General features: G+C 45.8%; 1 protein-coding gene and 1 long non-coding RNA gene across 5 annotated transcripts in view; one reads left to right on the top strand and one right to left on the bottom strand.

The window, feature by feature from the left end:
* The window catches only part of LOC116850580, a 298594-nt gene that overhangs the window by 78800 nt on the left and 202969 nt on the right, over positions 1-16825 (bottom strand). The window lies entirely within an intron of this gene.
* The window catches only part of LOC116850569 (alpha-mannosidase 2), a 181057-nt gene that overhangs the window by 83706 nt on the left and 80526 nt on the right, over positions 1-16825 (top strand). For all 4 annotated transcript variants that reach the window (XM_032829005.1, XM_032829007.1, XM_032829006.1 and 1 more), the window contains one exon: positions 426-905. In XM_032829005.1, coding sequence (XP_032684896.1) covers positions 618-905 — 288 coding nt within the window. In that variant the 5' untranslated portion in view covers positions 426-617. The remainder of the gene's footprint in view (positions 1-425; positions 906-16825) is intronic.

The raw sequence follows: 16825 nt of genomic DNA, 5'->3' as shown, positions 1-16825 counted from the left end.
TCATTGAAATTAATTAATTCAACGCAGGTCTCTCTTATGTTCTCATCTCTCGGCAAGATTAAAACGTCCGTGCCCGATCGATCAACGGTAAAAGGGCGCGGCATATACGTATCATAATTAATTATCAGTTACGATCGTAGCTGCTATTCGAAATGTGATTTCGATTCGTTATACGCCGCGGCCCATTTATGCCTCCGCCGCGGAGTTTGTTCCGCGTATATTTACCGTGAGCTCATGAATTTACACGTTCATTTGCATGTTGCATTACACGCGCGCGATCGTGTGGAATCATTAATACTCATTTTAGTAATACCGTAACGTCAATATTTTGCCGGTAATTAGGATCGTCCTGGGCGAAAAGGGACGATTCTAATTTCGGCCTGATTTTAACCCGTAGTCTGCAACATCTGGTTCTCTTCTTACAGTTCGTCCCTGCTGCGCGGTTGCCCATGAAGTCCACGTACGACGCTGCCAGGAGCAAAGATCGATCGTCGATCGCCGTGGTCCTCGCCGTCGTTGCTGACTCGACGCAAGCTCGCTGTCGCACGATCCGCTGGAGCTCTAGATGAATCACGATCTACCGTCGTGCTCGAATCGAATCACAGACCGACCGAAACATGTACAAGATACTGCGCCGCGGCTCCGGCCGCGTGTTCGTCCTCTGCATCGTGCTCCTGTCGCTCTTGCTGTGTCTGTACTACGTCAGTCAGGTACAGGCGCCGTCCACCGGCCATCCCGCGGCCATCCTGAACGAGGAGCTCAGGTACGACCGCAGTCTGACCTCCGTCACTCCGGATTACAGCGAGTCGCCGGACGCTCAGGTGTCCCTCGCCACCTGTCCCATAATCGTGCCGCGCAACGCGGACATCGACGCCCAGCAGGAGTTCAGCAAGTTCGACTTCCAAGTAAGTCCTTACGTTTGCTTTGTTCGTGTCGTAGAGAGCGTCCGTGCTCGCTTTTCCGTGTTTGCGCCTTTTTACTCCGTAATTCCTCCTCTTCTCCTTTATTTTCTTCTTAAAAACCTGTTTCGAAGTATTTTTTTCTCGACACGTATATCGCCCGTCACTCGATCCGTACTTTCCCCTTCTTGCGCGACTCGGAGGTATGACTTTCGATTTTACTTGTAAAATACTCGGCTCGAGAGCTCCTTGTGCAAATATTCGAGACGATTGTCTCGCGATCTTTCTCGTCAGAGCTTTCCTTGAACTTGCAGTGTGGAAGTTACCGTAGCCGAAATTTCGATTTTACATTAACCCCGAAAATTTTCAATCAAGTTTAAGAAACTACAATGAAGAATCTCGAAACGTAACACTAGTACAGGCTATTCTTTCCTGTCACAAATGGTTACTTATCGTTGTTTTGTGGGAATCTAAAGAAAGTCTTGTTTAAGAATTAATCGATATTCTTAAATCAATTCTTATTGATGTCTACACAACTATTATTTTCGACTTTATAACTTTTATGAAAAATTTTGATAAAGTTTATAATTTTATTTAGACATTAATCCTGTTCTTTACCAACATTTTATGTTTAATATTATTGTTTAATATCTGCTTATAATACATATTCTATCTATTCTATCTTTAAACTGAATAATATGAACAATTTATTGCTCATCAAAATATAAAATAATTAAATGCTTGTAGAATATTTAAAAAGTAATGGAATATCAAATAATTTTGTTTTTTCAAGTCTCAATATAGAGATAGCAAGCACTAAACAACTATTTGTAGCATCAAAGTTTAGAAATAACCTATGTATTTCAAGGTCTTTTTCATTAATCCTTCAAGATCGTCGGTTTTTGCAGGATTAATATAAAACCAATATTTTGTCTCCGAATTTTCTCGGTGAATCGAGAGACAGGCGTATCTGGATGTGTGCTTTCGATGCATCAAGTATAGAAGGAACATTTCACGAGTTTGCGAGAAATAAAGAGAGAGAGTTTGAGAGAGAGAGACCGACCAAATCTGCTGAAGAGCGAGATTTTTGTACGGTTGAACGTACAAGTAGCAACTCGTCTGGGAAAATCCTTCGAATTCATTCGCGAGTTTCTTGCGAATCGATCGAAGCACCTCGCGAAGTTGGCAAAAACTCACAACGACGGTACTAAAAATCGAGAGTTAACGCGCGGCTTTTTATTTTCGAAATAGGAAAAGCCGCCTGTAGAAGACTTTCCGCGGTGGTGATCGCGGCGGCCACAATTTGCAGAAGAGCCGAAATGCTAATGAATTGACTATCAGACATCCGCGCGGCTTTTTCCCTTATCCTCGCGATTATCTTCGGCGTACCCCCTAGACACGGGGTATTTATGTTCGCGAAAGTTTCCGCGGAATATATACGAGCGGCAAAATTTTATACCAATACCTCATGGACGGCGCGCTAAGACCGGTCGTTTTAAAAGTACCGCGTCATTAGCCGCGAAACTTTCTTGGTCCCCGCGAGAGTCTGTGAACTTCACTGATTTAATGGTCGGCCATTGCAATAAAAGGATCTTTACATTCACGTTCGACGCAATAAAGAGGCCAGCCGCCGCATATTTTCCTGCTCTGGAAAATTTTGACGAATAATTCGTATTCGATACGCGGAACGGAATACGACTATGTGAACTCTCTTCTTTAAGTTAAAAAGAAAAATATTAAATGAATTAAGTTCACGGAGCAAATGAATGCACTCCCCTTCATCTGTCGATTTATTTCTGTTATCGGATTAACGTTATTAAGTTCCGACTACCTTTAATATTCTCTTAGTCATCGCTCTTGATAAGCGCCGCGTCTGCTACCGCCCCTGGCGCGCCTGATAAGCGGAAGCGGAGTCTACAATTCAAATCTTCTCATGTTCGTCTAATTACAGAGGAACCGGCCGCCATTCTCCGGTGCTTAGCTGCTCTCGCAGTAGTAATTTCCGACATTGTATACTTGCGGCGGTTTATAATCGGGATACGAAGAAGCATTGGTTTCGGTACTTAACAAGCTTGACTGCGTTACGGAATATCGTTGAAGATCTCTGACTTAATAACATGACGATAATGATCCTTATATACACCATCCGTTAGAGCCACATCCGCGTCCGCGAAAGTACGTTTACGTGATTCAAAGCAAGATATAGAAGAGTGACAGGTGTATAATCGGGACGTCTCTCGAGAAAACGCGCGAAACGAAATTGCGCTGGCGCAGGAATCGTTCTTGCGGACCTGTTTAATCAACGAAAAAGGGTGGCAGAAAACGCAACACAGATTCTAACGTGTCTCTGTTGGATCCATCCAACGTTAGATGATATCTCGATTTTATAAATCCCAGAGGAAAATATGCGAGGAATGAATTGTGCGGTTGGAAGGGATACATATTGAGGTCAGTCATCCCTACCAAGCACACAATTTATTTCACATGTACACATTTCCCTCTTTGTATTCACACACAACTCTCTTCCTCTAAAAAAAATAAAAAAATAAAAAAAACAAAACAACGGAGACATTTTGGAATGTAACGTTAGGTGACTCATCCTGTGCCATTAGTTAATTACTCCGGGCGAAATTGAGTTCGCCAATTTCCTCCATGCTGCTTTTTTTTCGCAAAGCTCACTTTCACTGAACCGCGACGAGTAAAAAATATTATTACAGACAGATGTGGCTGCCAATGGACGGGGATTGTAGCATTTGAACTTGTTACGCGAGTTCAACGTGGTGTAGACAAAAAATACGGGGCCACCCTCTCTCTCTCTCTCTCTTTCTCTTGCGCCGCGCTTTAATTCAATTAACCGCGCTCGCGCGTCAACGAATTCGCCGGGGCGTCGCGCGCTTCGCGAGCGAACGGACGAATCGCGCGGGAAAAAAAGTGCCGAATCGAAGTATCTCGAGCGTCGTGCGCTCGTCCGCGATCTCGTTCATCGATTATTTATGGTCTCGCGTGACGGACGTGCGGTAGGGGCGCACATATTCCTCTCTTTCTCTCTGTTCCGAAATTTCTATCGACATGCACGCGCGCCCGGTAATTTGGCGACGCTGCGTGAATCGAGTTTGTTGTCGCGTTTATACGGGTGTCTCTCTACGGCGCAACTTGTCACTTGGCGTTTCTGATAATGCGACCGAACTTTCGCGTAACCATAATAAAGCGTTGCTTTTTTCGCGTGTTGTTGTTGTTTTTTTTTTTTGCTTTTGTTTCCTGCGCTTTACGATCCTCGTTGCGCCGGTTTCCCGGTTCGTATCGCCGCGGCGTGTTTTAATTTTTCAACTGGGCGAACTGCGTGAGAAGTTTTTTTTTGCGCTTACTCTCCCGGGACGTACGTTATTCCCCTCTCCACCACACCCCTCCTCGCGCGAGAAGGTTGAAATCACAACTCGCTGTCGCAAATTTCTGTTCTTTTATTTTTCTACTCTCCTGCACTCCGATGTTTGTTCCGACATCCGCGGCGGCGGCCAAAACGTAACGGTATGAATTCTTTATATAGATTCGAACGCGCTCGTATGTATATAATTCGCGATATTAATTGGATGCTCGGCGTCACGTCGCGTCGCGGCGACGCGCCGCGCCTCTGCTGTCGGTCGGAAAATCGGTCAAAGCGTTTTTGTGCGAAAAACGCGATATCAGCGTCGCTGTGCACGAGTGGCGGCGGCGACGACGGCGGCGGCGACGACGGCGGCGGCGGCGGCGGCGAAGGGGTTCTGAAAAATTGCTCTTTGCCGGCCCGACGGGAAGACTAATCGAACGTAAATTCATACGTCGCGTGGTAATCTACTTGAACCAACGATCCCGATATGTCAGTTACACACGGTGAAAGGCAAATCGGGTTACGTCGCAATGAGCAGTGGCGGCGGCGGCGGCGGCGGCGGCGGCTAACAACGTTTCGAATTCGAGTTGCAAATCGAATTTGCCGTTATCGCACCCGCGCTGAAAATCGCGTCCCGCGCACAGTAGAGTATACGTGATCTCCACGTGCGTGCGTACGTCCATCTGTCCGTCTGTCTAATCCACCGTCTCTGCCGGCGGATTGGCCGCGCGACGGGAGCTAATTGCGCTTAATTGCCGCTCAAGGACGCTCGTTAATGCGCTTTAATTCCACGTCGCCGATCGCGCGTTAGCGTGGCCGTCGCAGCGCATCGACGACGGAGGCGGCGGCAGCCGGGCACGGAATTTCGATAATGCCTGTTGTGCGGCGCGCGCTCCCGGAACGAAGGAGTTACTTAGGACGGCGAAAACTTCCTTTGAGACTTCCCGCCGCGAGCTCCGACGTAGAGTCGCGCTCATCCGTTCGAGCGTTTATTGCGCAGATTGAATGAAGTTTTCCTTGCCGGGCGGGTAGTGGCGACTAATAAATGCGTACATCGAACTTTCGATACACATACACAGGGCTCGCCGATGCGCGCGAATGGGACGGAATAAATACGCGAGTAATATCGGGCGTACGTGCGGCACGAGCGAGCGTCGGCAAGTTGGAGGTAAACCCGGCGCGCGCGATATAATAACGAGGAGAACTAATTAAAGTTAATGTAGTGTGCCAATTTCAGCGCGCGTGTAATTTAATCGCGCATCTTTTGCTTCTAAATACGCATAATTTAATATTCCGCATTAATGATTACGCCCCCAAAACGCTCGTAATTACACTATCTGTGCGTTACGGGCGGAGAAACAACATAAATGTTTCTTCAGCTCCGAATATTTCTCCGCAAATCGATTATTCCCGAGCATTTTTAATGAGATCCGGCTGTGTGGGCTTTGCCGGCTCTATGAAACTGTCATTAGATATATATATCCAACGAATCAATTGGTTTCCATTTCGAAAATGGCTCGCTGGCGCCATAATCAGGAGTATAACGTAATCTCGCGCGGACGGCGCAGTTTGCAGCGAGTGAGTTGCATATTGATGATCGTATTGACGGCCGTGCACTCAAAGAGCAAAGGGTTGCATTTATGATAACCGTGTGGGGTACATATCGCGCTAGAGTCGATGCCGCGTGCGGAGAGGAGAGAAGGGGGGGGGGGGGAGGGGATGTGAGGGAGAGAGATTTGCAACGATTATGGATATTTATTTCCATGCTCGTTACCGCGAGCGAGCGAGTGGTTCCATTTATAATTCACCGCGTTCGGTAAACGCGTCAAATTCGCGTATCGCTTTGCCCAGACGTAGAAGTGCATTTAGAAAATTACACCGATCACCGTGTTTTCTTTGTAATTTGTTGATTGGGCCAATTGTGTTGTAACTAACTATTTGCTCACGGTAACAGCATTATCGGCGCGCCGCTACGTACTCGGTCGTAATTTATCAGTACCGCTTGTTTACTTTGCAAGACGATCGTGTTATTTAAATGTGATCGCCAGCGGTTTTCATTATGACAGACGCTTCATCGAGAGGGAAAAAAAACACGGCGTTCCCGTCGAACGCGCGATAGAGCTCTGAGATTGCTGCAGGAGATAAATCACTCGGGGAGAAATTAACTGAATGAGATACGATCGCATGCAGATTGAAGAAATAACTGATTGTCTTCCTTGAGAACGATCAATCCTCGGGCAGTCCCTCGTCGCTGTTCCTCCCCTCCCCTTCACCCACCGATTTTTGCTCCACGTTTTTTAGCGCATTTTACGCATTCCGGATTTGCTTTTGCCACTGAGTGGCAGAGAGAGGGAGATTTTCAAGGTTCAAAAACTACCCTTCGAAATCCGCGCGAAGCTAATCGCGACTTCGAGCAAACATCCCGCCCAACCAGACGGCAATATTTCACGCGGCCGACGTTCCCGCCAAAATTCGTTTTTCTCCCGTCGGGGAAGGTCTTCCCGGCCTCGTTTCCCTGCTGCGAGAGCGTCGGTAAGCGACGACGGTCTGACTATCTGCAAAACGAAAACGCGCGCTCACGCTGTCGCACAATTCAAGACTCGCTCTGCAACTCTCCTCCCGCTTGCTCCCTCGGTGCGGCTCTTCCCTACGTTTCTCTCTCCGCCTTTCTCCCACCCATCCGTTAGCAGACTACATTTCGCAATTTGCTTAAGCAAACCTTTCCAGAAATTCATATCCGCCTCCCAGCCGAGACACCCCGGCAAGCGCGAGAGAAACGCGTCTGCAGCTACCCGAGGATAGGCTTCGTGCGTCTGACGTTTTTAAGACATAATCCCGACGTGATATTTTCCGCGACGAACGAGTCGAGTCGAGCCGCGGGAGGATACGGAATAGCAGCGGGGGTTGCTCGGAATTGGGGCGTGTTGATCCTTCCCTACGATTCCGGAATCGATCTCCCCCGGAGCGTTTCGGTACGTCTCCTCTGTTCTTCGTGGACGCGCTAAAGCGATTTGTTAAACGTACTCGGGCTGTGCGCGCGTCTTTCGCGCGAGAAGTCGTTGCAAGATTTCGGGAATATCGCGCTAAGCGCCGTCTCGTCCGCTGGAAACTAAGATAAATACGTATCACGAGCTTGTGCAAAGCTGCCTCGCGTTAAATGACGGATTGTAGCTGGCAGATGTGATCAACGTCAAGTTGATATTAACGGAGCGCTGAAACGCGCGATGAAGTATACAATAGGTGTGGCAAGAAATTGCGAGTCTGAAGTCATCGAGGGAATTGCTAAACAATCCACTGTCGAGTATAGATTCGCAGTTGAGCTCTACAATTAAGTCGAGCGCTCAGCCCGCGTCTCTGTATCGGTAAAGTGTATTTTTAGTGAAGCACGCGGATTGCTTCTTACGCGATAACTGCGCACCTGAGCCTCGGAACGACTTCTGTTACATCAGCGAACAAAAGGGCTCTCTCGGTACACAGCTATACTTTATGTCGATAACACGTGACGTTTTTTCGATGAAAGTCTCAAAAATACTAACTCGACCCAACGCGAGTTTTTCTCTTCGCCTCCTTCCTGTGTCTCGCGCTCCTCATATTTTAAGACGTAATCGTCGACATGAGAATATTTCACCGGAGCATTTTGCGCGAGAGAAAGGTCTAATTAGCAGTAAGGGAATAGTTACGGTGCTTTGGGTATTTCCACTGTGGCCTCTTCGGTTTTATGCTGGCTCGCGCTGAAACCGTGACGTTTGCGACCTGCGAGCTGGATTTTTCAAATTCGCTACGTCAGTTCATCGAAAATTATCAGTGCGTTGCACGATGTATGCGAGGAAAGTAAGTACGTGTCAGCCGAATAACGGTGAGTCGAGCCAAATGAGCCCAAATACCGTAATTTTCGCCCTACCGCAAATCGGCTCATATCTCTTGCCTGAATTAACATTGCGTTCGTGCTATATTCAGGTGTACACTCCCCGCTTGAAAATTACGAATAATTGTATAATACAGGTATTTGTAAACATACTATTATTGCGACGAGTTCCCTCAGACCTTTTCCATTTTGTTTCCCCGCATTCTTGAAATTGTTGGCCGTGCGCGTGCTGTGTATGTCGCCTCTCTCACCCCCTGTTATTGTCTTCGTGACACCCGCGAGTACACAAGCGTCCTCCGTAATATCAGCCGTTAATATTTCGTTAGAATTTCGCGTAACGCGTTGTTCTCGAAGAATTTCGAAATAATTACATTCGAGGCTTCCGCGTGTTCTCGCACAAGTGTCACGGCGTACGTGCTCAAAAGGACCGTACGTGCCTCGCTAGCAGCGCCGACTCTTTTTGCACTACTAAATAAAGTGGCCGAGGGTGGTAGAGTGCACCGGAAACACGCGTGAGTCTTTCATAACGCGCGTGCCGTTGTAATTTTCGCCGGATTTATTACGCGCGTACCGACCTTACCGTTTCACAGTATACGTACACGTATTATTCTCTCTTTCTCTCCCTCTCTCTTTCCCTTCCTTCCTTCTCTCTCTCTCTCTCTCTCTCTCTCTCTATCTTTCTCACTTTCTACCGACTTGCGCGAAGATACTCATTAATAATTTAATAGCGCGCGTCCCCCTTTAATCCCGTCTCGAACGATGTCTGTTCGCTTTGTCGCGGTGTTTCGGCGGTCCTTCATTTAATTTAATACCCCTCGCGTCGGTGCTCGACGTTACGGAATAATCCTCAAAGGACATTATTTTCAGTGACACTGAACAAACACAGCGAGAGAGAAAGAGGGAAGGAGCGAGAGAGAGAGAGAGAGAGAGAGAGAGAGAGAGAGAGAGAGAGAGAGAGAACGGCGCGAAGCGACGCGATGCTGTTTCGGTCGAAAATCGATAAACGGCCACTTGAACCCGATGAAAACGTAATTCGCGGACGAAACGAAAGGGGCAGATTCATCGACTGTAAGGAATAAGTAAACCCATGCCTATGCGACCGGGGAACGGTCCCTCTCGTCCCGGCACTCTACCTTTCCCCGCGTCTCCCTTCGTTCCTTTTGCCACACAAAAGGCACCGGAGCGTACCCGCGAAGAAACGACTTCGTTACTGGATTTTCCGTACCGTAACCAACCGACAACGACGACGACGACGACGACGACGACGACGACGACGACGACAACGTCGTCGCCGGCAAATAAGAGATCTATTCGTCGTAGTCGCGGACTGTAAGGCGCCTTAATGCGTTTTTTTATTGATTACAGCTGTAAGTGAAATAGGTATTTGCCTTTGCGACATGGTTAGCCGTTGCTCATCCTTCTTATACGCCGTTTCTATTGACGGGTGAGTTATTCGATGTGTACGTGTCATTAATGAATTAACTGCAATTCTGTCTCGAGTAAAGCAGGTCTGAGTGGTCTGAGATTTAAAGTTTAAGGGCCAATAGTTTGCAATTGACCTTTAGATATGACGCAAGTTGCAGCGCTGAATGTGACGCAAGTTGCAACGTTTGAAATTATTCCATGTTGTTTCGTGAATGTAGTCCACGACTGATTGAAGATTCTGCACTACAGGCGAAAGAGCGTAGGATAAGCAATATTTAATATCGGTTTTCTATTTAATCTTCTTCTTTGAATGTGACATACTTTGTGTTTTCTCGATGTCAAAATAATTTCGAAGATACTTTTACTTGTAGCTCTTCCTCCACGTCGGGTCTTCCCATCCTTATTCGATGCAGTTCGCGAGCAACACAAATAATACGTACTGCCGACTATACCATCGGTCGAGCTCTGAATAGCTTTTCGCCTTATACGGGACTTATATGATTCGAGCAAATTCGTTCCTTTCTTCCTGCCAGCTCTGCTATTCTTAAGAACCCTTAAGTCCCTTTTATATAGCGATCCGCGCGCTCAAATAAGAGATCCGGCCGCGAGATTACGACGGATCCTCCACAAAGGTTCCGCTCACCTTCCGATCAGATGTATCCGTCCGCGAGACGGCGGATTCCGCGACTACACATACATATTCATCGCGGAAAAGACGAAGATAGATACGGCGATGCGCGAGAACGCGTAATTAAATCGAATTTGAAAATCAATCTCTCTCGGCTTCTGTTTCCAACCGTATGCGTTTTCCTAACGAGTCCTTCCGGAAACTCTCTTTCTCTCTCTCCTCTTCTCTTTCTCTTTTCCTCTTTCGACCGTGCCCTCTCTTCTACACGTATACTTATTTTATATACGTCCTACTTTGCAAGTAGTATCGCGCCGCGCAAGGACCGAAGACGTTTCTCAAAGGATTTTCCCGCGTTTCCCGCTTCGCCCCCGCCCCTTCTTTTCCCCGTTCTACGAGACACGGCTCGGCGCCGACGATGGGATTGCATGGCCTCGGCGGGGTTGAGGAGGAAGTCGGGAAGCGGGAACGAGGACCAAACAAACGTGAAAGAGGGAGATGAGAAAAAAAATGAGATAGAGAGGAAAGACGGACGGTTCTTTTGAACTGACGCGCGCATCACCGGCGACGAGGGGAGGGTGGTTGCTCTGATTTGCAAAGGCATTTCCGGGATTGCCCTCCTCCCTCTCTCTCTCTCTCTCTCTCTCTCTCGCTCGCTCGCTCACTCACTCACTCAATCTTTTTCTCTCTTCCTCTGTAGCGCGCCGCATTTATTCTCCACCTCCATCTCCGTCTCCTCCTCGTCCCTTCTGGTGACGAGGCCACTTTTGCAAACGTTTCGGCGCGTTCGCTGGTGCGTTTGTCCCGCGTTTCGGGACGTTTCGTCTAATTCACGCCGATTGTGTCGATACACGCTCGTCGATCGATACCGTCGACGGTCGCACTGGGTCCTTCAAATGCACAGGGTGTTTTGTTATTGACGGAGCCCGCGCTCGCGATTCAGGGATGAATTCAGCAGCGCGAGGTAATGGGGAAAAATTCGTGGAGAGATGGAGAATTTTTGCGCGCGAGTTACGACGATTTTTACGATTCAACCGAGCTCGTACGGCTCGCGTTTTCGCAGTTTCTGAATATCGCCCTCTTCTTTTTGTCGAGTCGGTGTAATTCCGAGTGGTAGACCCGACATGTGTCTACAAAGTTGCGATAGTTTCGCTTTGGTTACGAATTGGAATAAGTTTCCATCACTGCGAGTGAAGATCGGACGGGAAACTGTGACAACATCCGCGCGCACGTTGTTCTTCACGTTTTCATCGGCGAGACACGTAGTGACGGTTGATCCTCTGTATGCTCCGGGAAATTCGAGGTAAATTAAGTTTCCCCGAGGCGAGAGAGCGGCGAAAACCCGCGGCGGTGTAGCTCGCACGGCGGCTCGCGCGCGAGCGGCGATTTTCCGCGACGTGACAAGCGTCAATTAAACGACGTCCGCGGGCTCGCGGTGTAAACAATACGGAATTCAATAAACTTCGCTGTTCCTGGCGCACGCGAAAGTTCAATATTTGACTCGGCCGTAGATTAAGCTCGAAAGCCCGGCGTCAAACTTTCGAGATTGCTCTCCTGCCGCTCCCGCCATCGCCATTAATCGAATATGACAACTTGGACTACCGGATCAGTGATCGCCGGAGTTTCGGTAACTATTCGTGCTTCTTCCCCTCTCCTCTCGCCTCTCTCTCTCTCTCTCTCTCTCTCTCTCTCTCTCTCTCTCTCTCTCTTCCTCTCATCCGGCTTGTCGAGATGTTAGAACAGCATAAAAGAAAAATAATTACTTTGCCTCAATTATGCGAAAATCCAAACGCAAAAATACTACCTCGAATTCAGTTACGGAAAACCGAAAAAAAATATAAAATTGTGAAAATCCAGGAATTAATATAAAGCGCAACTTGCGAAAAAACGCAAATGCAAAACGAAGAGAGACCAGGAAAAGTTGCAAACAACTTTTGCAGCTTATAGAACTCGTTAAACACGATTTGTGGCTTAGCGTTGCTTGAAAAAAAAATTATGAAAAGTAACAAAACAATTTTTTCCTCGTACACGCATTTTTAATTCGTCCTTGTCGAGTCCTTGTTCGGATAGCTTCGATTCGCGCTAGTCAAAGAAGACAGAAAGAGTGGGAGAGGGGCAGAGAGATAGAGAGAGAATAATTTCGCCACACACCTGTGAAACGTTTAACTCCCGACGTGCGCATCTCGGTGCGCCCGTTTCCGAAATATCATCGGTTTCGTCGTGACCAGGTCGTCGGCGGTGTCGTGTAATTACATCGCGGGCGACGTAGTAATTCACGGCGGCACCAAGGGACCGGCGCCTTGGGTTTGGTTTTCACCTCCGCCGCGCCACGTGTAACGAGCCGAACCCTCTAATTGAACCCCCGCAGGAATGCTTCTGCAGGAGGCTCTCCATCAGACAGGATTACAATACGCGGGTAACCGTGGACGAGCGGCGTTGGCGACAGGTGAACGCAGGCCGCATGCCTCTGGTCAAGCACGCCGGCAAATATCAATTAGCCGCGCTAATGAGAAATCTCACCGTGCGTCAATGTTAGTTACGGTAGTGCACCCGCCTGCTCGACCACCACCCGTACGCCCGCCCTTCATATCGTGTGTCATGCCGCATTATCGTTGAAAAGAACGGAACTCGCTTTTAACTATCACGCGTAGACGAGGTAACCTGAATTTCATTGTCGAGTCCGAATTTACTGCGGAAATCAGTGGCGGCTTTTATACGTTTGTACGTTTTTTGATATTTTGAGGCGTGAAAAGGAATCTCAGTTTCCATTAAATATCCTTTAGAATATCGTTTCAGAATATACAAATGTTAGAATAGATAAAAAATAAAGCTAAAATCTCAACTAGGAAATGTATCTCTAAAAAAAAATTACTTGCTTTTACTGTTTACGTCCGAAATAATTTCCGAACGAAACATGTCGTGGAAAGAAGATCTTGACGAATAAACAGCGAATAAATTTTAAAATATGAAGAAATATGTGGAAATTGACAACCAAAATATTATATTATTTATGTTATAAATATATGTATGCATCATTTTAATTAATAAATTAATTAATAAATAAAAAAATTGTATATCGTAGGAAAAATGGGGGAGAGATCGTGAACACATGAGAAGTATGCGATTTTTGTAATTCCGCCTCGAATTATCGGCTGTGTCGCGGCAATGCTTCGCGTCTCGGTGTGCATAATGTGCAAACGTCTGTCCGAAATCGCGCGCGGTTACGTCTGTTGATTGATGTGTATCGAGTGAGCTCTCGCCCTGCACGTAAAATACATCGAGATAATTGCGAGGGATGCGCGGCGCGAATGAGTGAAGAGCCCCGAGTATTACTTCGATGTTGAGAAGCGTAATCTCCGCTCCGGGATCGGATAGAAATTCATTTCAGCAGTCAAGCCAAGATACACCGCTACGTGGGTCGCCCGCAAAATCTATTGCGGGCAAGAAACTCCATCAGAGCCGCGGCTGCAACTTCCCCCATTCAAGAATAGTCGCGTGACACCGCGACAATGAGGCAAACGCAGCGCCGTTCTTTTGAACCCCGCCTGCACCCGCCATTGTTCTCCGACTTCTCATTGTGTGCCGCGAACTTTCGAGTGTAACAACAATAAGAAACGTGTATTAAAACGCACGGCATTACGTACAAAGGGGATGGTATGTGGGTGAGTCCCGGCGCCGACGGTACATCGAGAATAATCGCGACGGTTTATCAATTTTAATCAAGAATTTATTGTTTCATCATCTCCCATTCGTATCGACGCTACACATTTCTCTTTCCGTCGATAATATTTTATTGCCTGTACCAGCACGCGTAAATATTAAAATGATGCATATATGTATTTGTAAAGTAAACGATGTAATGCTGGCAGTCGAGATTTTTATTTATTCGTCTTTTTAAATTTATTCGTTATATTTATTCGTCCAGATTTCCTCTCTGCGAGATGTTTCGCTCGGAAATTGAGATAAACAGTAAAAGCAGACAATAAATCAACGAATAAAGTGAACTATGCAAAGAAACACTTTGACGACGTTTAATCGTACATTGAGAGAAAAAATATCTAAAAAAGAATAGTAAATATATTTGTGTAATATGTACTAATAACATATTTACTTGAATCCAAATTCTTTTGTTTAAATAAAACAAAATATGCTTTTACGTAAAGCTAATATTTCGAGAAAATATACATTTGCTTATTTGGAAAATATATTTTATACTGGTATTTTATATTGGTACAGTATAAAAAAAAATATATATATGTTATTGATATACACTCACCGAATAGATATTTACTTTCTTTCTTTGATATTTTTCCTGTCAGCGTAACAATATCAGTGTGCGGAGTCCATTCATTGAAATGTTTAATTCTCTTGTCAGCAAACTACTAGGTGGAAAATAACACTAGATACCGATCACGCGCGCACGGTCGCTCTTCCGCCGTCGTAGATAGAGTTACTCGGGTCTTGCACGAAGGCACTTCGGCCAAGTGCCGTCGCCGATGACGCTCGAGGCGAGCCGTCCGATCAGTCGCCGTGCATTACTACTTAACTTGTTCCTCGAGCGCGCCGCCAACTCGAGTCCCCTTTTCGAGTTTACTCCCGCGTCCCGGTTTTACTCCTCGAACTAGGCGTGAATGTCTCTCTCTCTCTCTCTCTCTCTCTCTCTCTCTCTCTCTCTCTCTCTCTCCCCCCTCTCTCGCCAGTTTGACGCGCGATGCACGGAATTGTCGGCAACTTCGTCGACGACGACAAGAGAAGAGCTTTCGAGAGGTAGGTGACATTTCGTCGAGCTTCGTCACTGGCGGCCTCGCGATACAATCGAACTTCGATTACCCAGCTCGAAGAGCGAGGCTGCGCTCGTGAACTTTACACACGTGTCTCTGCCGGTTGGTGTTGGCGAGCTTCTTGACCTTGAACGACTTCGATATTTTAGTCGGGCGGAGAGAAGACGCGAGCTTTTCTGTTCAATCGGTGCGGCAGTTAAAGTAGATCCTCGTGGAACGGCTCGGTGGTAGTTTGAAATTGAGACGAACTGTGTTCGAGGGGGAAACTTCACCTCGGCGAGGGCCGAAAATTGACGGTGTTTGCGGAAAGTCATGTGGCGTCGAGATAATTAATCGGTAACATCGAAACTGGATTCCACACAAGTTTTCGGTCAGAATATTCCGTGATACACATCTAACGACGACACTGGCTCTGTTTCGAATGTGCGCAGTCGATTTTTACGGTCCATCGATTTAACAAGACATCCCAGGTAGGCAAAAATGTATGCGCTGGTGGCGGAGGAGATAAAAGGAAGAAATAAAACAATAATCTTTTAATTCTCAGGGAAACGTACGAGTTATTTGCTTTTCATTTCGCGAGTGTCTGTTTCGTGACACCGGTTCTATTTTCCAGACTTAGTTGTTTGATTCCCCAAAGTATTGCGAGATCGACTCCTGACGTGCATGGATCCAAAGGATCTTGAGATGGAAATTGCAGTGCCAATCCAATCCGTTTCTGCTTTCCCCTTTCCGCTCTCTCTCTCTCTCCCTCTCTCTCTCTCTCTCTCTCTCTCTCTCTCTCTCTCGTCCTACAAAGTTTCGACGGCGCTCCTCTCTCCGCGCAGATTCACCATCTCTCACTTCTTCGCTTTTACCATGCTTTTTCTTAGAGACGGAAGTTTAAAGAAGTTTGCTTATGCCGCAATCAAGAGAAAGAATAAGAGGGATCTGTCTTATTTATCTTTCCTCTCGGCGGAAAACTTGATAGCCAGGCTTGGCTTGGTTTGGCTTGGCTTGGCGCCGATATAATCTCCCCTTGCCAACTCAGGCGAGCGGAAAATGACAGGTAAATTTTAGACTTTGGAGAGAGGGAAAAACATGTACTTTTACGTCAATAATGTCTCATCGAGGCGTGTACGCGCATCATGAATTCGTCCTTTCCGAGTTAAAATGTTAGTTCTACGTTAATACTGCCAAACTTGTCAAACCGCGAAAGTCGAAATGTAACCCTACATGGAAAAAAAAGATTTGCTAATATATGGACAACTAAAATTATTAACTGCAGGAGCAAATTTTTTTGCTCTCATAGCAAAGTTATTTAGTTGTGATAGCTAAAAGATTTATTAATACATATATATATATATATATATATATATAAAATAGATAATAATAATATTATATTAATAATATTATAATAATAATATTATAATAATAAGATTATAATAAATAATAATAATAGATATCTATTTCATGTATATATACTCCTATCGTCAATGAGAAAAGTAAATAATGAAGAAATAAAATTAGTTGTTTATCCTTATACACTTATTATACATTGAGATAATTAAATATGAAATAATTCTGAAATATCTTTTGTAGGACGAATTGGAGAAAATGGCATTAAGTAATGATTCATTGCAGCAGAGTAGTACAATAAGCTTATACATGGAAAAAAAAGATTTACTAATATATGGGCAACTATAAATATTAACTGCAGGAGCAAATTTTCTTGCTTTCATAGCACAGTTATTTAGTTGTGATAGCTAAAAGATTTGCTAATATATATATTAATATATATTAGCTAATATATATATTAGCAAATCTTTTATTAATATATATTAATATATATATATATATATATATATATATATATATATATATATATAT

The sequence above is a fragment of the Odontomachus brunneus genome, unplaced genomic scaffold, assembly GCF_010583005.1.
Source record: "Odontomachus brunneus isolate Ranch 3 - 2012 unplaced genomic scaffold, Obru_v1 Obru_scaffold_149, whole genome shotgun sequence".
NCBI classification, from domain to species: domain Eukaryota; kingdom Metazoa; phylum Arthropoda; class Insecta; order Hymenoptera; family Formicidae; genus Odontomachus; species Odontomachus brunneus.
Note: the sequence above shows the minus strand (reverse complement) of the source record. Positions and strands in the feature narration are given on the sequence as shown.